Genomic DNA, 21,674 nt, shown 5'->3' on the forward strand with positions numbered 1-21,674 from the left:
GCGTGCTGGCGACCGCGGGGCGGGGGGCGGGGAGCTCTGCCCAGTTGCGTGGGGTTTTTTTGTTTTTTTTTGTTTTTTTTTAATAAAAAGTGCTTTCTGTGCTGGTTCTGGCAGTGGGGTCGTCGTGAGGCGCCGGGGACACGCGTGGCGGCCCGGCGGCCCCGGTGCTGTGGGCTCCGCCGCCTCGGGCCCGGGGGGGAGGGGGTTTCACGTCGCCTTTTGGCCTCGGGCTGTTCGAGAAATACCTGCGGTGAATGGTCTGGGCAGTTACAGGCTAACTAAATTGATTGGCGATTGCCTGAATTTGTCGAGTCTTGTGGGGGCTTTGCACATCTGAAACGCTGTGTTAACTGTATTTCGCGTTTTGGGTGTAAGCCTTAATAAGCAAAGTCTTCATCTCCAGTTGAGACAATGCAAGAAACTGCTACCACGGTCTGCTCTTTCTCACGTTTTTCTCWTTTTTTTTTTCTCTGCCATTTACATTTTTCAGTTAATGTTAAATCTAGATCAGATTTAAGACCCAAGTCTTATTTGTGCTGACATGAGAAAGAGAGGATGTAAAAGACAAGTAGTAACTCTGTACTTTGGTTTAGTTATGACGTGTCACGTGTTRTGTGCTAGCTGCTGGCTTGGCCTTGCAGTTCTGTGCTAGTCATGTTTTTCTAGTCTTCAAAACATTTCTTTTACGTGCTATTGATTATGAAACGCAAACAAAGGAAACACTGACTATAAATAAAACAATGTTATGTGTATGAAGCAAATATTAGAAAAACAAATGTATTTCTCTTTACTACCAGCAATTGTAGGCCTCAGTCTTGAAATGAGCTGCTCAAGTTTGCTCTGTTAGAACTAGTTGCAGGAAAGGAACCAACAACTACTTTAAAAATCTCTTATCTGAATATTTTGTACTTTGCATTAAARTTATTTCATACTATATTTTTCCAAAATATATTTGTGTTAGAGTTAATGGCTGTTCTCACCCTGGAGGGGATATGCTTAGCAATATGACTAACAGTCTCRGTCCACAAATGCACTGGAGAGACAGACCTGCTGGAGCATGCTTTAGATCACTTCCAGCCAGCCTGCTGGGTTTCCTGCCTGTGGATACCGAGATATGCAGGGAAGCTAACACTGACAGCTTTTGGATGCCTTACCCTGAGGGTAAGGACTGCTGGGCACACAAAGGGAGGCATCTCTTTTGCACTGTTGGCAGACTTCTGCAATTTTCAGCCTTAATGTTTCAGAGTAGTAGAAGTCACTGCTATATCACTGCTGTCCAGTTGCTCAATTGCCTAACTTTTTATTCTCTTATTAATCCACGTGTCTCCAGGTCAGACAAGTAGACAAGAAGTGAGGTCTATTATTTTAATTAAGATGATTCTTAAGACAGTGTGTGGACAAATTAGAGATCAGGCAGTGTATAGTAATGTTTGGGAAATGTTGGTCTAAGGAAGAAGTTTCTTCTCACTTGGAAAGGAAGCGTATCAAATGACATTTTATTGTTTATTAAAACAGGATACAGTAGATAAATGAAAATTTAGCTGTCTATAATCTGTGGTATTATGAAGTGGTTGATATTTAAATGGGACTTATTTTCCCAGTGCATTTAATCTTTAGCCTTTGGCTTTCAAGTTCATTTTTAACCTGATAGCTTTGCAACAAGAGAGTGAACAGTCCTGTCTATGATTTAAGATTTAGATATATAATGAATTCACAGATTAAGATCCTGTTGTCCAAGATACCAGGGCACACCACAAATAATAATTGGAGCATGCAACCATCCTACAGGTTGGTCCCTTTTTCCTCAAGCAGTAAACCATCGGGGAGGTAGAACAGATTCCTTTTCACTGTACATGTAGGCAGTAAAACCTTGAGTTCATAAATGGCAATATCCTGTTTTAATGAGTTAATGGATTTCCTTCTCAGAAATGAAGATTTTTCATGTTCCTGGCAAATCTCTAGCAGGAGTTTTTTTTTGTTTTTTTTTTTTTTTGCGCTAAGGAATTAGTTAGTCGTTCATTAACTTGTCTGGTAAAAACATTTCTCTGTACCTTGACACTAGAACTTGAGATTTCCACTAAAGGAACCTTCAAAGTCAATCTCGATAAAAGAAGGTCATTGCTGTCATGTTCAAGGAACATAAAAGCTATTTAAAGGTTATRACTCTGTAGGGAAAATGAATTAATCTGCACATTCTGTTAGACTGTTCTTTTTTGTACAGAGCAGCTTGTCAAAAGAAACAAGTGTGATATTTGGCAGTATGTACCCCAACTGGGGTTGCAGTCTTCTACCACTATTAAGGACAGAGGAGTGGTTTGCTGACCGTCTGCCTCTGATTTATCAGTCCAAAATCATCTCAAAGCAGAGGTGATTGTAACACCAGGTGGGGTCTGCTTTGCACCCTATTAATATTTTTCCTCCCTTTTAGAGCATTTAACAAACCATCTCTCCTCTTTCCTCTTTTTTCCCATTAAAAAAAAAAAAAGAAATTCTCATACTGGCAGGAGAAGCTAACCTCTGCTAAAATGTACAGCTGTAAGCCAGGAGTTTGTCATTTCTGATTCTGCCGCATGAAGAGCATTTCTGTGTGAGAAAAGTATTAATTAACCCTGTAGTGCAGTTTGTGTTTCTTACGTAATATTTGTAAAATCTTAGGATTGTTGGATAGAATAGYCTGTGCATGTGTATCTGAATTGCAAGGAGGTGGTATGACCGCTTGACATTTTTTTTCTTCTCTGTAAATCTAGCTCGGGTAAGAGTGAGCCTGAAAAAAGGAGATTTGGAGGCAGGGGGGATTCTTTACCAACTGTTCAGTGGTGGTCTGGTATAATTATACATGGATTATCATCGAAGCATCTCCTGTAAATGTGCTTGGTAATGCTTTTTCTGCAGAAGGGTGGAGGGTCTTGCTTTGCCCTTGCAAATGACCAGCAACAGATTAACTGTTRGGAATGGAAGTCCAAGCTTCATTTGAAATTTCCTTATAATCTAGTTGTTTTTATAAAATGATAATAGCGAAAATAAAAAAATCACAGATAAAAAAAAATGACCCGCTGCAGACTGACACCTTGGTAAAGCTCTACTGCTGCCGTCTAGAGATGGTTTGGTATTTATTTGCTGGTTTGGTGGGAAAGCTTGGGTGAGAATGGCAACAAGCTTGTCTTCAGGAGGCAGTTCTGTATTTATGATTTCATTTCAGCTAGCTTTGTTGGTGCTGATCTTGCGGGCACTGGAAATTTTTAGTCTCTAGGTGCAAGTTAGATGTAAAGTACAAGTTTGCAGAATGTAAGTCCCTCAGATATGTGACTTAAATCCRTGGAAACATTATTTTAAGTGCATAATTCTTAGGTCGATTTAATATCCTTTAGTTCTTTCTGCCTGACTCTAATGAGTTGTCTGCCCCAACACAAATTAATACAGTTGTTTTATGATCTTGATGTCAAATCTTTTTTTAATTTCCAGGTCGCAGCAGCCAGTGGTCACACTGTGGTGTTAGTAGACCAGTCAGAAGAAATCCTTAAAAAGTCTACAAAAGGAATTGAAGAGAGCTTGAAAAGAGTGACAAAGAAGAAGTTTGCAGATAAGCCTGAGGTTGACATCTTTGTATTTATACCTTTAGGGAAACTTGGGCAATACAAAACTCCCATTTTGAAGTTCTGATTGCTGATAGTTGCTGCATTATAGATCCTGTTAATATACTGGCTTAAAAAGAAAACCTCTTCCAGTATGCTGGAAGAACTTGAATTTTCTTGGTTTTTTTGACTCAGAGAGGTTGAGAGAATGAAGTCTTCCCTTATTTCCCTTCTAGACTTCAGCTTCAAGATAAAGATTTAAAAGAACTTGGTGATTTAAAACAAATGCTAGACGTGCTACTAAATTGTTCATCCTAGCTTAATAGCAGCTATCTTTAAGCACTTAACTGGGAATTCATCAATTTTATCCAGAAATTAACCATTACAAACGTTGTCATACCACCTATGTAAGGAGTCTTTTGTTGATTAAAAGCTTGGGCGCAAAAACCAATTACTGCAAAGGAAATGAGAGTGCAAGTTTAACTATCCTGAACATGAATTAGAGATGTAAGATACTTAGCATTTACATTAAGACTTACAGACAGCCAGTCACTGTGCAGCAGTTGATGCATTTAAATTTATATCTTAAAGGTTATTTGTTGCTTTGCCTGTTTCTCCAAATTCCTTTGGCAGCTGGGGAGGAAAGGAGGAAGGCGTAACATTGCATTTTACAGCAGATGCAACTTTTATTTTTATACCTATTTCCGTAGATAATATGTACTAGTATTGATGATTACCAGCATGAATGATGCAGCACACAAAGGAAATGAAAAGGGGCTTGTTTGCCTGAGTCAGTACAGAAGAACAGCTATAATAATACCAGTATAACTAGAGCAATATAATTCCCCACACATAATTATGAAGAATCTTTTAATCCAAAAGCAAATTGTCCACATGATGGTTATACTTTAAATATGACATTGTATTTTTAGTATGCAGGTATGTTTTTACTTGTATTAGGTTTCTGTTTTCCCTTGTTTAAAAGTCTTGCTTTGTGTTTGGTTTTTGTCTTCACAGAGTCAGTGATTGGCAGCTTTGCTAGTCAGAAAATAGGGATTTTTTCCCCCTATTCCTAGCAAAAATATAGTAGGTGTTGTTTGTAAGCCATTTCATTTCCTGAAGTATCCATGAACTAGCACATATCCATTCATAGCAGTGAACTGTAAAACCAGACAATCATTTCACTGAAGGAAAACAGTGGAAGGATTTGAAACTGGGAGAGTTCATCTTTACTGAGAACAAGTCCAGGTTCTCTCAGAAAATACTGAATGACAAACCAGTTGTTCGTTCAGACTTTTGTGTAGAAGGTTGAACTAGAGAATGGATTGAATAGTCCTYCTAAAATTTGTTAGGAAAAATTTGTGCATCAGTGAAAGCATTGTGTTTGTACATACTTGGAACTTTCTCACTGATTTGGAAATGTGGCAGAATGCCTTAAGTTTTGAGGGCTTAAATACACCTCAGAGGAGGTGTATATAAAAATAAATGTAAATAGACATTGGAAYTTCCTGGAATGTTTCAGGCTGGCACTGAGTTCATTGAGAAGACCTTAAAGAACCTGACAACAAGCACAGATGCAGTAGCGGTGGTCCACAGCACAGATCTGGTGATAGAAGCCGTTGTGGAGAACCAGGAAATTAAAAAGGAACTCTTCAAGAGACTGGATAAGTTTGCTCCAGAGTGAGTATATTTTTCTGTTACTTTTTGAAATTTACATCTTTGTATCTTCTATTTTTTCTTAAAACATTAATTCTACATTTTCTTAGCTTCTTTTCTTAAAATCAGGAGTATTTGTCCCTTAGGTTAACTCCAGACTGTCACGTAATAGGGAATATTTGACAGGTGCAGATGTTCCAGGCACTTTCAGATGCATTGACTGGATTTATTTACTTGTTGTATTGCTTCATGTAGGGAGTTTCATGGTATGTTTGGATATAAACAGGTTTGTGATGGGTTCCATCTACTCAAAAGGTTCAAAGTCTGCTTTTCCAAGTCGCTGTAAGTTTTCCCTTCAGCCTAGCAGCAAGCTTTTCATACTGAAGAAAAGCATGGTGAAGACTGAGATTTTCTGCAGTGGTGAATTAACTTTCTTTTAATTAGCTTGCATAAGCCTGGCAAACTGCTAAATAGAAAATGTTTTTGTCCAGCTTATTTATGTTTAATATTTTGCATCTGTTGCACTTCCTGAGATCTTTCACAATAATATTTTTATAGCACAATTGAAAAGCAGCATGAAATGAGCTAGCTACTCCTTTTTATGGAAATTCAGTGTAYTTTTTAAGATTCAGTCCTACAGTTGATCTGGAAGTTGATTGCATTTTTTCCCCTTATTGTTTCACACGTAAGTTATTGTGATGAGCTGAACCATATTTTTCACTCYTGAGCTCCAGCAGTGTTTGAGGCAGAAATTACAGGGGTAGACTTCTGAAGGAAATGAAGAACAGTTCTTGAGCCTGGTTGTGAGCAGATTAAAAATATACTTCTGTGAACCATCTGGAATTTTTTAACTATAATTCCACCCCTCCATTCCAAACTGCTCACACTAAAGAGGTTTGATCTTTACTGCTGCTATAGAAATGAAAATCTGAATGGTCCTATTCTGAGATGGAAAATATTAATAATAACTTTGTCATGCTTATACATAGTTCAGGAGGTTGCAGGAATAAGAATCATGACTCCAAATTTCTTTCACAGTTCCTTTTTGTAAAACAACTGCAGAATTTCAGGTTGGTAAAGGATTAGCAAATGTCAACATTGCAGCTGGGAAATCTGCATGTTTTGACATGTTGAGTGGCCTGGAAGTTATCTAGAGTTGTTATCAGTATCAGTTACTCAGCTGGAGTTGTCTGCTCAGGAAGCTGTAATAGAAGTATCTCTCCAAGCTCAAAATCGAATGCAAATGCATAACAGTAGAATAAATTAGTCTTGATACAGATGGGTATGATTAATGTACAGGTTCCCATATTTAAATTGAGAAATGGGATGATGAAATTTTTGTTGTTAGTGTGCCTTAATGTGAACAGGTTTAAGAAGCCTCTTAGAGTAAGTCATGGCTTAACAATGGTTTAAGCTAACAAAGGTTTACTTTGTATTATGGGAGTTTGGAAATGGCTCATTGTCAGTTATTGTGTGCAAGTTAAAAGTTTGAATCATTTCTTAGCATGCACTAACTCAGGTACTTACAGTCCCTGAAACTTTCCTTGAATTATATTTGATAACTTGAGAAAGTTACTGTTGAATTATATTTAAAACAAAGATGCTGTTAAGCTGAGTATGTAGTCTCAGGAGCTTGATCCTTGTAATTGATGACCCAGAATCACAAGACCTTGACTGCTGGCAGATCTGCTGGTTCTAACTAGTACAACTAAATCTGGAGGTATTGGCTAACAGCTATTCTGGACTGTCTAATTTAACTAAAGAACTTAACAAGCTGCAACTTGAATACAATGTCAAGGGAGAAAAAAATGTTATCATTAGTTGACTTCAGCCTGGGGAGATTTTCTGGCTATCTGATATGGTTAGTGACCAAAATTGCCTGTAATTTCTGAAAACAATAGATGATCACCAAAGGCCTTCCACTGAACTGCTTTTGGCAGTTAGCAAGATACCTAGTCACAACTAGGTTGTGCTTATCATATGAAAACAGACCGCTGGTCACCTGAGTCTGTGCATTTTCAACAGAGAAAGCTAATGAGCAAATTATAGGGTACTAAATAGCAAAGGGTCTAGAACCAGACAGCAAGGAAGGATAGGCACAGGGACTCAGATGGACTGTCATTTAGTAATTTGCATATATGGAACACTTGATGCCTTTTTTCCTAAGATTGAACTGTTTATGTGCATAGCTGTCTTGAAACATTACATTTAAAACTGCAGAATGTTAAGAGATATTGGGAGTTGTTCAGATATGCTCTTGGATGCTGCAAAAGGCATCGTTTTGCAGAGCTGAGAAAAATTATATTAGACAAAAAGCCTTCCTTTAGAAGAGAATTGGAAGTGATGAAAAAATAGAGATATCTTATGTATAGGATGAAGAAAACAGAAGTAAATGGTGAAGAATCCAAGCYGCGGGGTAACAGTATAGCTGAAAGAAAGAAATGCCAGTAAAATTGTGAAACATAGTAGCCAAGTGTTTAAAATACTAGCTATGAGATACAAATGGCAATTTGTAATTATGTGAGGAATATGGGGAATTGGAGTTCATGTGAGTAATATGGGGGAAAAGCAGAAATGTCCAGTCAATATTTTTCCATACTTAGACTGATGCAGTTGGCTTTATTCATCCCATGTGTCATCGTGGTGGAATATAAAACAATATGTGTCAGTGCAGTTGTCATACAGCCTTTGCTAAGATTTCAACATTAAAAACTTCAAAATTATTATTAAGACTAGTTGACTGTTGCATTGACTTAGGGGTGGTAGACATGAGGTTGATTGATGTCTTAAGATTTATTTAAAGATTACTTTAATTGAGTCCTGGGAGGAGTTTTGTTTCTGTGAGGCCTTGGACATTGATGACACTTCGAACTGTATGTTATAGGCAGAGATCATGAAAGATCACCTTCCTGAGGTGTGAGGGCATGTTTTAATTCAAATCTTTGGGCTTACCGTAGGGGTAGCTGATTAAAACCTATGGGCCTGTGTATTACCATTGGTCAGATAATATGATGAAGTATGCCTTTGGAAATTAAAGTATGTGAAGCCTTGTGCTTTTCTTCCTTTGTACTCTATCCTCTGTCCCATGTGCTTCTTCAGATGCAACAGCTGTGTGTTCATCTCCTACATTTGGTTTACAGTGACCTCTGCAACAAAGATGAGTCTGGGGTGCAGTATGTTGTGTTAAAAAACAAAACAAAACTGAGCCTGTTTCCTCTTCCTTTTTCTCTGTAGAAGAACTATAATTCCTCTGAAAGTGGATCTATATGGATCTGTAATTGGGGAGCTATTCTTTATTGAAAGAAATTCTGTGAGTGAGGAAGTGAATTTCTCTCAAGTTTTCAAAGGAAATTTATTGAGCTGTGAGTGTTTGGCAACCCCAGAGAGCACTGGGAATCCAGGCTATTCCTCATCCAGGTGACTGTCCAGGTGACATGATGAGTGCTGTCTTTGAATGCCATCAGGCTGGCCACTTACTGTATTGTGCTCTTAGAGCTTTGCCGAATTGCTTGTGTATGTTGTATTACCCTCAGCGTTACACTCCTAATATGGTAGTTGTTACTGTGTTCCTCATAAATGATCCATGGTCTTTGTAATGGTTATCATCTTCAGAACAAATGATAAAGCCTTGCTACCCGCTCTGAGCGTTGTTTCTCCTTACTTACGTTCAGTCAGTGCTCACGTTTCCATTCTGAAAAGATCAGGTTAGGGTTTTCTTGTAACATCCTCGCATTCTTCATATTTTTTCAGGCATTTAAACACTGCAGCACCTTTGCAAACAGGAGCGTAATGAATATGTATCGGCTTTCTTAAGAGCTCTTGCCTTCTTGCTTCCTGTTAGTCTCTGGGTGGTGGGAATGCATGACAACATTTCTTGGTCTAAGATTTATCTTCAGATGTGGAAACTCAGCTAGGAACTGGCTGGTGTTTCTGGATTTTTTCAGTATGTTCAGAATCAGTGTGCTATAAAACTGGCTGTGAAGAAGTGTTCTTCAGATTCACTGTATAAAGGAGACGGACTGTAAGTTTTTATCAAATAGGTTTGTTTCTCTTGGGTTGGACTCTAGTTTTAGTTTCTTATTATGACCCACTAGATGGCACCAAAAGAAAGCACTCTGATGCCTGGAAAAGTACTATTAGAGCTTTACTAATATTGCTGCTTTCAAAAGCCTTCCAATTCTGCTGTCACTTGAAGCTTAGATTGYGTACCTAAGTCATGGAAGCATTTCTCTTCCGTTGTAAACTCAATTTAAATAAATTGGTTGATCAGAACAGAGAGTGTAAATAAAATGCCCTTGTGTGCAGTACAAATTTAAGGAGTTTTTTTTCCGAAGGCATTGTGTGAGGTTATAGTATTTACCCGCAAAAGTGATGCCAAAGTAAAATCTTTTATTCTAAGTGCATTATTTTGTGAGATGTAATCTCTGCTAGGCTTAGATTTGGTCTCACTTAAATAAAATATTTTTATATGAATATTTGAGTTCTTTGTATGCAGTGACATTTTCAGTGAAAATAAGCATCTTTCATATGGGAGATCAAAATTGTGGAATACAGAATATTCTTTTTAGTACTCCACCTCAAAATAATGTAAGGCCTGCTTTATGGTGGAGAAATAACAAAAGGATATTTCTAAGAAGTGTAAATAGAAAGTTTCAGGATTTTTTATTTCCTTCTTAACAAATTCTCAAAAGCTCAGAAAGTGTAAATAAAAAAATGGAAGTCAGAGCATGTTTTTTATCCCAAAATGTTTTCTTTTAATGGCCCTATGAGATGTCCCCATGACTTGCACATAACTGCGAAAGCTCTATTGTGAAGCTCAGTTATATCTTGGTAGAATGTAAATGAAATACTAATACAGATTAACATTTGACCAGTCCAGTAGGATAACCTTTTGGAAGGTAGATAGGATATAGTCCAAAACGGAAGGTAGGGTTTCATGTCTAATTTAACTTCTGATTTGTGCGCCTTGGAGAAAATGTCACTCGTGAGTTTTCTGTGTGATGTCAATACGACAGGGCTGTGGAGGCTTTGAGATATTTCTGAAATAAACCATTATGAATTGCAATTAGTAAATCTGGTTTATGTCTGTGAAAAGGACTTTATATATGCCTTAAAGGAAGTGTGATTTTTGGTGTATCCCTTGCAGTGTCTTGTATGTAGCAGTTTTTATCCTGCCTTTTCCATCAGCTCTTTCCTCTGGTAGTAAGCTTGCTTATGAAGTCTCCCACTGGTCATTATTAAAAAGATTCCAAATATTTTTAGACTCCAAAATGCATATCTGAGATGCCAAAAGATTGAGTTTCCCTAGATGTCTAGATTATTTAAAATCACAAATTCCATTAAGTTTCCAGGATTRCTGAAGAAATTTTCTGGAATAGATTTGGGCTGTTAATGATTTTTTCTACTTAAAAATCCTTTTTCTTGACCTACTGAAGTATTCAACATACTTTCCCTGGAGTCGGAAACTCACACAGCCCTTCCAGTGGTTATTTTTTCATTGCTGTATTTATACCTCAGCAAAAGGACAAGTTTAATCTATAGGGATATTTCTAAGAATTCTACAGATGGTTAGCCAATGGACATCTATTTATGTTTAATACACTGATCTCCTACTGTCAGAAAGATAGTTGTCATTTATGTAATCCATATGTTTGTTTTTCCAGGCATACGATATTTGCAAGCAACACTTCATCCTTGCAAATCACACAGTTGGCTAACTCARCCACCAGGCAGGACCGATTTGGTGGTCTCCATTTCTTCAATCCTGTGCCTGTGATGAAGCTTGTGGAGGTAAGTGTCTGATAATAACGTGATAATAACCATACTACAGTTGCTTATCACTGAGAATTCAGTTTGACATGTCTCAGTTTGCAGCTCTTCTGACATGGAATAAGCTACCTCTGGGGATAAGAGGGTGATACAGTCTCTGCTGAGGGGCGGACTGAACAGACAGAAGTAACTCCTATCGCTAGGCTCCAAAGTTCTCCCCTGAAGCTGCCAACAGAAGTGCCATTTATAATGATTGTTTCAGTCATGTAAGCAAGCCGATTAATAAGAACTGCTTTCTAGGATAGAAAATGATGTACAGATGAAATCTTACTGCATTGTGGCTTTTGAAACGCAGTCATGTTTGTTCAGTGTTCTAGATGATTTGTCTGGAAGTGTTGAAATTATTTGTGTTAACATTAACTTTGCAATACTTCCCAACCTTTAGGTTTAAAAAGTAGCTTTTACATAACTCTTCGGATATTTTTTTCTAAATATACTCTCTTTGGCTACATCATGCGATTTCTAGTAATWTAGCAATGTAGAACGGAGTAATAAATCTGGTGCAGAGTTTATCTGAGCGTCCAAAATATGGTCACATCACAGTAAAACTGCCAAGTCTCTCTCTTCCTCTGCCTTTTCTCTCTTCTTCCCTCCCCACCAAATCAAGAGAATAATTTTGGATGGCTATGTAACAGGAATGGAGATGAGCTAGACAACAAAAGAAAAAAAAAGAAAAAAAAATATATATGTGTGTGTGTGTGTAGGGAGAGAGTGTGAACATTATGGCTGATCTTGATCAGCTAGAACCTATAAACTCTTGAGTAAGTCTCAAAATAAACTTTACATCTTCAGCACTCTGCCTTAAATTATTTCCTGTATTTTATGCCCTTAAATGCTGCACATCTTTTTCTTTCCTGTGTCCCATAAGTGAATAATTCTAGTATCCCCTTGATGACAAACACTTTGAATATGTTGTGCCTTCCTTTTGAACTGAGATTCATTTTGTTACACTTTTTTGCTTGTTTTCCGTGAAAATGCAGTTGCCTGCTCTGTGTCTTGGAATATGTGTTCTTTCCCCCTTCCTTTTCCTCTGCCCTTTTTAATCATTTGAACCTTTTGGCTGAAATTTGATTTAGAATATGGTTATCTAACAAGGGTTCAGACACTTGCAAATTCTCTCTCACTAACGTATGATCCCATCTGGAATTTTTTTAGTTTAATGTTGCATCCTGTATATTGTGACTAAGTATTCTGTGGAGAAAGGTTGTAAGGGGGAAAGGGAGGAATTTTATAGTTGTTGTCAGAGATAAGAGAAATCTTAGTGTAATTCCTTAGCCTAACACAGACTTTATTAGTTTCTGYGCTAGGAACTATTTGTTGCCAGTAATTTATTGTTTTTGATAAAATCTTATATGCCTTGTGTCAAACCCAAAACAAATGATAGTCTTTAGAAATTCAAACTGATCTTTTATGAGGTTTGAAAAATACAAAAGATATTCATCATCTTTTGTCAAAACAAAACAATCTGTGTTTTTTCTCTCCATATGTGACTGCTGTGGTCAGTCTTTATAATTTGTTTTTTTTCACCTGACTTGTGAGTATCCTAGCCTAAAGTCACTCCAGCTGATGAGTAGTATTTGAACAACTGTAAGACAAAGAAGGTATGTTTTTAGTGACTTGATCTTGCAAAGTGAGAATATAATACATAAATACACTCTTTAAGGCTTTGCTTTTGTTTCAGATCTACTGATATAAATCAGGATTTGCATTGACAAGCATGGTAGAGCAACATTTCCTGTATAAAACAGATGTTTCAGTTGGAAATAATGGAAAATTTTCAAGAGAATGGCCAAAACTGTAAAAGATATTGCTGCAATTGCCAGTCATCTGTCACGGAGGCTGTCCCTCGTGGGTCACAGCTCTACAGTGACTTTGAATCTTATCTACAGTTTTCATAGATTGTTGATCTCATGTTCAAAAGAACCTAGCTTTGAGGGGAGTTCTTTCTCTGATAATCTGAAAGACTGGACCTAAGGTTTAAAAATCCTGTAATGTATATTAGAAACTGTTGCAGTCTTATGTAAATGTGACTCAGATATTTTTATGTAACTTCAAAGTAAAAACTACTATTTCCTTTCTCCTGAGAAACAGTTCCCCTCAGTGTTACCACTGGTTTTGTGTTGGCCTTATCATTAGTCATCAGGATGGCTGGAAGAAAATTCTTAAGTGACTCAAAAGTATTCCAACATAGAGTTCAACCATAACGGCTTATGTATAGCAGTTTGCTTGCCAGTTACTGCAAGTGGAGGTCAAGTTTCAGCACAAATATCACAACCAGTTTAGCTTCTGCAAGTCATTTTTTATGCTGGGTCTCTAATATGTAACTGAATGCATCCAAACTCCAGTAAATGTTCTAGAAAAGACTACACATGAGAAAAGGAAAAGACTCAATTGCGAAGAAAATCAGCATGGGAACATACTACTCAAAAGCTAATAGGCTGTTCCAAATTTGAAAAATAGATTCTAAGTTTTCTTTAGAATTGTCTGTGCTCATGTTTACTTTGGGCAAGTAATGTTGTGCCCTTTACATCAAGAACTGTGTGTGTAAATACAGTTCTCTAGAGTGATGTCAATGTGTTTCCCAAGGCAGCAGAGACTATGTGGTTTTAAGGTTGTTCTRTTATACTATAATCTCTAAATAAGATTCTGAAAAGATGTTTGTTTTTACCATCTGTACCAGGTAGGCGGGGAAGTATTTCAAACAAACATTTAATTTCAAAATGTGTAAAATGCTTTGGCTATCTTTAAAATAGCTTTCTGTGTCTGTTATATATCTATCCATTGAACTTGGGTTCTGCGACACAAATGTTTTCTGAATTTTTGGAATAGTGTTCTGAACTGTGGTTTGTTGTCATACCATGAAGTGAGAGATTCTGCTTATAAATGTATTTATGTTCTCCCTTCCTTCCCTCTGTCTAGGTCATCAAGACACCAATGACCAGCCAGAAGACTTTTGAATCGCTTGTGGATTTCAGCAAAACAGTAGGAAAGAGTCCTGTCAGTTGTAAGGTGAGTACATTTGGATTATGGGGAAGGGTGTACAGTGTTCAGAACATCTGTTCTCTTTTAAAACTGTTCGTTTTAAGGTGGTAGTTTTTAATAGATTATAAGAGCACATCAAGAATGTTTAGGTTGCTTTTAGCCCAGATTGTCGTTTCTCCATTAAAAAACATTTTGATAAAGAAAGCCCCCACATTTACCATAAATTTCTCTAAGTAGGGTGACTCTGGACATTTTGTGAGAAACAGCAAACCTCACAGCCATTGGTGTTTATAGTTAATTTTTCTCAGTCCTGCTGAAGCATGGACTGGAGAGCTTAAGCAGGAGCTCATCTTTAGCCATGCTCAAGACAGGACTGCTACCTCTTGTGGTGTGAGGCAGCTGGATCCTCTGCAGTGTGTGCTCATTGCAGGCTTTTCTTGCACTGCGGTACCCAGAGCCATATTAATTTTCATTGCTTCAGAGCTTTGTTTCTTGTCTCTAGAGGAACACCCAATTTCCTAAGTATACTTCTTCCAAATCCATTAAGTTGCAGTCTGGGTAGCTTTATGCAAGCTATTGCCTTGTGTTTCAAAACCCATGGGAGACATTTGATCATAAAAAGAAGGGACAGTTATCTGGTAGTTACCAGTAYTGCAGCATCTGGATGCTGGACTCATTCTAACTGTGCTGCTAAATAGCTTTGCAGCCTCAGGTGATTTCTTTTCATGTTTCTGCCTCAGTTTTCCACTGTGGAAAGTGTATAAAATTACATATATATGAAGTTATTGCTTATGAATTAGCTTGGGTAGAGGGTACTATAGAAGTGTGGTCACTTTCCATGTTTGAGCCTTTATTTTTTTATTCCTGTTTGTAGAAGGAAAGTTGCTTGGAATTCTCTGGATTAAATATTGAGGAAAAAATGGAATGAGCGATAAGCATCTGGAACAGTAGTAGTAGACTAAATAATACTGAATTTGTAAAGCTCTCTCTCTTTTGTTTTTTCTTTGTATTTTTGATTTTGATTACAGCTTGTGCAGAAGACGTTCTGTATCAGTTTGGTATTATCTTCATCTGACAGCAAATGTTTTATCTTTTCATGGAAGCATTGGTGTTTGCTATTGAAGTGATCCTAACTTTCAGAAGTGTGGTTTAGCAGTGAGCAGTGGGGCAGAAGTACACGGTTTAACCAAGAATATTTCTAGCAGTGAAAGCACACAAAAAAACCATTAGGGAAAAACTACTCTTTTTGTATCCCTCAGATACAGCAGATACAGTGTCAGCAGAACTAAAGAAAAGGTATTTGCCAACTGACCACACTAAATTGTTTTGAGGTTAATTGAGTTGGGCTTGTGGTAGTCTTACTGCTCTGAATCACAAATGCTTATGTGCCGTTCCTTGTTTGTGAAATTCGTCCTTTATTGCTTAATAGTGAGCAGGTAAATCAGATGAAAAATATAGTTTAGAGCACACCAAATCTTGATGATTCAAAAAATGTCTTCATGCCCTTGTTTAATTTGTCGTATAGTGTTTGAGTATAGTACTGGTAAAGAATGTTTATTGAGAATCCCTTTTTTCTTTTTGTAGGATACTCCAGGGTTTATTGTTAACCGTCTCTTGGTGCCATATATGATGGAAGCTGTTCGACTTTTTGAGAGAGGTACTTGTAGGGGTATTTACTTCAGGGGATGTTGACATATTACTTTGCTAAATAATAAATCTCTTCAGAAAAAGTGTTGGGATTCCTTCATAACTTTCATACCTTACAGGATGGAAGTGAGAATTAGAGGTAGTGATAATTAGAGGTAGTGTACTTTAAATATCGGCCAGTGCGTGTAGTTGAAAGGACCATGCCTTCATTTTGAAATGCCAGTGTATGTAGAGTCAGAAGTTACTAATTACCTGTGTGGGAAACTTCTGGTGGTGGAAAATGTTTCTGTTTTGGAGATGGGGAGGTGAGTATAATGCCATTGTAAAAATATCCTCAGCCAGCTGATCAGGAAATCCCTTCTCCCTCCACCAAGAAGCCATTATGAAAGTGCCTGGAAATTCCATCAAGGGACCATTAGGAAAGTTCTCTCAAGGTCACTTATATGGGGGTTATTAGTGAAAACACCAATTCACACACAATTTTCAGATGAGTAATATAATACTCTCTATAACCCTATAGTGGTATTGGAATACAAGTGATTTGGGGTCAATTCTGTTGCCCCCTAAAACCTGTTGTTCCTCTTCTGTGTCTTTTTTTAGACCTGTGTTCTTTAGGAAGTTCCATTTAAGTGCTGCTSTCTTTCACATTAATATTGAGGGTAGGTAGAAATAATCACAAATCCCCAAAGAACTACTTAATTTACAAAGCATAAATAATTGTTTTGAAAAGAAAACAAGCTTATAATGTGAATGGATAGCAAGGAAATTACAGAGTATAACTGCTCTTATTTCAAGTATTTTGTTCATAGCTGCATGCTACTAAGAATGTTATTTGAAACGTTTTGTTTTTGAAAGCACCACTTTCACAGATGAAAGCACTTCATTATCTGAATTCCACAAAATATGTTTTAAATATTAAAAATATCTTTTATAGCACATGGGAGGGATGGTTTGATCTCTAGGAAAAAATATAAACCCAACACTACTTGTTTATCCATCAACAGATGTACCTAATTACATCTCAAAGGGAGAAAAGAGCAAATTTCAGTGACTCGAAAGGCAAAGGCATGGATGTGAGGGGGCATTACTCTTTTAGAAAAAAATCACAATTCTGAATAGTGTGTGKGGGGGGGTTTACTCTATGTAAAAGAGTTGCCTTTGTTAAGTGGCTTGTATCATTATGTATACTCCAGGAGACAAAAGAACTTTTAGTTAAATGTAGAGGAAAACGGTCACTGAGTTTATATATTAAAATTGACTGTTATCTGCCCAGGCAAACCAGTATTTTGATTTCATCTTAATTCTGTTTGTATTTTGTTCAACAGAGGGATATTTCCAAACTTGTTAAAATTCATTTATGAATTTTTAACTCTTAAGAAATCAAWTTTAAAAGCTGGTTAATGTTTTGAAAAGCCTGACGGTTATCTTCTGATTCATATTTTCTGTTGAATCCAGTTAAATTTTTATTGCCTCCTTTGTGTTAATTCTTAGAGTAGACATTTGAGCCAGATTGTCATCTATATTAATATGGAATTTGGGTCTTTTCCTGACAACACTGAGCGTTGAAATACCATTTTATTGGGTCAGTCCCTGAGTCCTTATTTATGCAAAATCTCCATGGTTTAAATGGTTAAGGATTTGCATGCTTTTGCCTAGGCAAAATACATTTAGTAGATTAACAGAGGTTTAAACAGGGGGCATATTATAAATATTAATGTGTAATGGTCTGTTTTCACTCTTTTTAATGAAAAAACAAACAAAGTCTGTCAAGTTTCTGTGGAAGTCTGCTATATCCTAGTAGATCTAAGCATGAGCTAGGGTGCAGCCCTTGTTTGCCCCATTACCCTTTTTAATTGTGTTGTAATGCTGCTAATTTCCTGCAGACGATTAATATTTGTGAATTACTGTAAGGTGGCAAAGCACCAATTCTAACAGTGTGCCAGATCCATTGATAGAAGTAAATACAACTTCATCAACCTCAAATGAGTTGAGTGTTTACATGTGTTTGACTTTGGGGAACTTAAATTATGCTGGAATTAAGTGAAACTTAGAGGCTAAGTTTTCCCAGTTTCTCAGAAATAAAAAAAAGACAACAGTAAAGAATAAAGGGAGATATATTAAAATTATTATTATTTAATACAAGGTTATCAGTGATGTTTTTCTACTTACAGGAKATTTTGAAAATTTATTTCTAAGGTTCTCTGATTTAGGTGTATACATTGTACAGGCTTTGTCTGCTAAACTTCTAGACACCTTGAATGCCTGTGCTTATCAAGAGAGAAGAGTACTTGCGCTTAACAGGCATCTCTGGGGTTTATATAACTTGATCCTTTTTTTATAGGATCTGCAAAGAAGTGCACTGCCTTTATCAAAATATGTAGTAGAAATAAGCAGTAGAGGTGCATCTGCTTCCACAGCAATATAAAACATATATTCCCAGCAAAAGAAAGAAATGGAGGTTAACTGTGACAAATGCAGTGCAGGATTTGTGTGCTACATAGGCCCTGACTGAAGTAGAAGGTGCCAGTTTTCTGCCTCTGTTAGAAACCCCTGGTTCTTTATAGCGATGGATGCTTCCTCTAGTCTTTCTGGTAGGTTGAGCCTGGTATATTGAAATGCAAGAGGAAGCTAGGAAAGTGGGAAGCAAGCCTGCAGTTCTTTTGTGGGAGAGATTCAGCTTTGTACTCCAGCACATATTTTTGTGTATGCTGACTCCAGTTCTTGTGGTTCTGAAACGTGCAGAGATTTCTGTGAAGAGTTGCACCAGCATGAAACAGCACTCTGTAAATTATTTATAAGTGGTGGCARGTAGGTGCAGAATCCTCTCTGTTCATCAAACTGTCAATCTTTTCTCTAGGAGATGCATCAAAGGAAGATATTGATGTTGCTATGAAGCTTGGGGCTGGCTATCCCATGGGTCCATTTGAACTGCTGGACTATGTTGGATTGGATACCAGTAAATACATTATAGATGGTACTGCTTGCTTCTTTTTCTTTTCTTTTCTTTTCTTTTCTTTTCTTTTCTTTTCTTTTCTTTTCTTTTCTTTTCTTTTTCCTTTTTTTTTTTTCCAGCTAAATTGTAGATGAATGTTGTAATCTGACTCCTAAATAGTTTAAACTGAATGTTTATGGCACAGCCTTTTAACTGTTGAGGAGAAAGGAATAAGAATTCAACCACATTGAATAGTCTGCCTCAGTTGTGGTGCACTTTATGGCTTGTAAAGCTGTGCGTATGGAAGACCTTGAGGAGGAATTTATCAAGGGCTCTGAGGGTCTTTTTACTGCAGTCAGTGGCATACCTAAAATACAGTACTGGTGAGGCAGTGTTGGCATTGAGCTGCTCATGTGGTTAAGGCCAGGGCATTGAGCAAGTTTTTGTGATACGTCAGACAAGCCCTATCTTCTTTGCTGATTCTTGCCATGGCTACTGCTGCAGCAACTGCAAAATCATAAACTGTTGCTGAAATACAGATCCCTGTTTTCTAAGTGGAAACTGGGCTAGATACTGTCTTAAAATGAAAAAAGCTTGAAGTGGGGCAGCCCAGCTGGACTATTCTTCCCCTTCYCCTCCCTTTTCCACACCTGTGAAGGTACATGAGGGAGAAATAGTGTGCCCTTCCTATCATTTTTGGCTTTAATTTCTATACCACCTTAAATTTCTTTGGAGAGCAGTGCATATGCACATGCACATGAAGTGAGGAAAGAAACCCTTCATGCAAGCAGTTTCTGTGTTTTGACTGGAGATGTTTTGCTGTATTGTTTACATACCTTTTTGGAAAATCCACCTCTCTAAAGTGAATATAGTTACTCTAGGTTGTATCAGACATGAATTAGAAATATAGTTTGCATACTATATGAAAAGCAAGTTGGCCACTTTTTAAAGACAGGATGATCAGAAGTGTTTATGGAGCAGCATAAAAGTATATGTCTAATATAGCATTGACTTCAAGATATATGACAAACATGGTAGCAGGGTGTGCATATTTTGAAGGCAGACATGTGTTAACCAGAGACAGTCAAGCAATGTGTAATTGTGCCCATTCAGAGAACTGGGAGGAAAATGGTAGAAGAGATTTTAGAGAAAATATGATGTGAGAAACATAGAAGAAAAGAGAAAGAGAGAGAGGCTGGATTTATTTTTAAAGATTCTTTTCTTGATACTTGTGAGGGCGACTTGAAGGTGACCAGTGAGATTTGTTCCAAGTAGATTCTGAATGGTCTCACTGGGGAGAGCTGGAAAATTGTCAGTCTTTTCATTCTTTGGTGGTAGAAGTTTATATAAGGAACATAGCAGATATGTGGTAAAGTGTTCTTTTTTTCTGATTGTACTGTAAATGTTGTGTGTTCATCCTTCTGTGACAAATATACACAACAGTTTCCAGCTAATTATTCCTCATTTCATATTCCAGCTCTTATGCTATCTCCACAGTTAGTATTTATTATTGAGTGCTGTATTTAGGTGTTAAACACAACACTTAAATATTGCTGTCCATCTTCAAAGTTCCGTACAAACATAGGAGGAAATTCTCAGAATGCTCTTTGAGGACAGCATTTGTACTTCATGTTCTTCCCCCTCTTATTGATGGGGACATAACAATAGTTGTTTTGCCCACTTCAGCAACCTGCAGCAGAAAATACTAATAATGTCAATGAAACTTTACATAATGAAAAAAATGAAGCATGGGAAGAGAGACATGTACCGGAATTTAAAAAATTGTGATGAAAAGCTACAGGTGTTGAGACTCCCTACTCTCTCTTTTTTTTTTTTTTTTTGCAAGCTATGTTTTCATTCTGGATGTCTAGGAAATCCAGTTAATACTTTAAAAGATACTTTAAAAGTATACCATCTTCCTTTCACTTCAGTTGGTACTTGAATGAATGCCTGTGTGAGAACTGTTCTGCCTCCCTGCTCGGAAATAGGAAACTGTGTTAAAGGAAAAAGATGCAATTGGTGGCAGCTTGTTGAGGATTGTCGCATTATTTTGATAATGAATAGTTTAAGCATTCTCCAGGCTGCATGTCACTTATGAAATTACATCTTCAATTAAATCACTTTGCTTTCAGCCAGTACTGTGGAGCAGGGTTATGTTCTCTAACTGACCATGTCTTTCACAGTCAGAAATTCAAGTTGAAGTTCCTTTCACTTGAATATCTTTTCAGACGACCCTTTCTTTTATTTCCTTTCACTTAGCCTTTTGCTTTCTTCTATTTTAAAGATTCTCCTTAATGTTTTAAGTATTAAAAATCCCCAGTTATAGAGATTATGAGATAATAAGGTCTTCTGAGTAGACTGTGCCTAAAAACTAATTGCTAGATTTGCTCATGGTTATAAATACCAGTCTGTGCTTTATGAAGCCATATTGAAGGGTTTGGGAGAGTCTAGAATAAGTTTCAAACCTCCTTCAGTTTGCTAAACTCTTAAGATTTTTCCAAGGAGATGCAGATCTCTGTCTTTGCATATAAACAGGGCTGTTACTAATTCATCCACTACTTCTCTTCCACCAGGATGGCATTCATTAGAGCCCAACAATCCTCTTTTTGCTCCCAGCCCACTGCTGAATAAACTGGTAGAAGAGAAGAAGCTGGGTAAGAAGACTGGAGAAGGATTTTACAAATACAAATGAACTCCAAACCTTGGGAGCTGTTAAACTATCTTTGTATGCTATTCAGCATTTCCATGCTACAGGTGAATTCTGTTTGAGCCCTCCCAAGGATGGCATGAGCTGCGTTTAGAGCGTAACCCACCTCTGAACTGAGTGATTGCACTAGTTAACAATTTCTGTGCTGAAAGCTTGATTTGGTAGATTATTTTTTCTTGTAATTCTGAAAAGCTTTACATGTACAGTGCCTTCATGCAAATATTGATTTTTTTCAGGTGCAGGACAGAATGGCAAGTGAAATTATGTATTTGAACATACTGTTATATTAACAGGGGAAAAATCCAAACAATAATCACACTTTCATGAAAATAAAATTTTCAACAATTCT

The 21,674-nt window shown here is 37.2% G+C and overlaps 1 protein-coding gene across 1 annotated transcript in view; it reads left to right on the plus strand.

The window, feature by feature from the left end:
- Positions 1-21,674, plus strand: part of HADH (hydroxyacyl-CoA dehydrogenase) — a 25,592-nt gene extending 3,918 nt beyond the window's left edge. The window contains exons 2-10 of the mRNA XM_026078396.1: positions 2,345-2,383; positions 2,748-2,824; positions 3,463-3,591; positions 5,095-5,252; positions 10,892-11,018; positions 13,977-14,066; positions 15,624-15,696; positions 18,544-18,660; positions 21,192-21,674. Of these exons, the coding sequence (XP_025934181.1) occupies positions 2,345-2,383; positions 2,748-2,824; positions 3,463-3,591; positions 5,095-5,252; positions 10,892-11,018; positions 13,977-14,066; positions 15,624-15,696; positions 18,544-18,660; positions 21,192-21,310 (929 nt within the window). The 3' untranslated portion in view covers positions 21,311-21,674. The remainder of the gene's footprint in view (positions 1-2,344; positions 2,384-2,747; positions 2,825-3,462; positions 3,592-5,094; positions 5,253-10,891; positions 11,019-13,976; positions 14,067-15,623; positions 15,697-18,543; positions 18,661-21,191) is intronic.

This window comes from Apteryx rowi, unplaced genomic scaffold, assembly GCF_003343035.1.
Source record: "Apteryx rowi isolate R43461 unplaced genomic scaffold, aptRow1 scaffold_48, whole genome shotgun sequence".
Classification (NCBI taxonomy): Eukaryota; Metazoa; Chordata; class Aves; order Apterygiformes; family Apterygidae; genus Apteryx; species Apteryx rowi.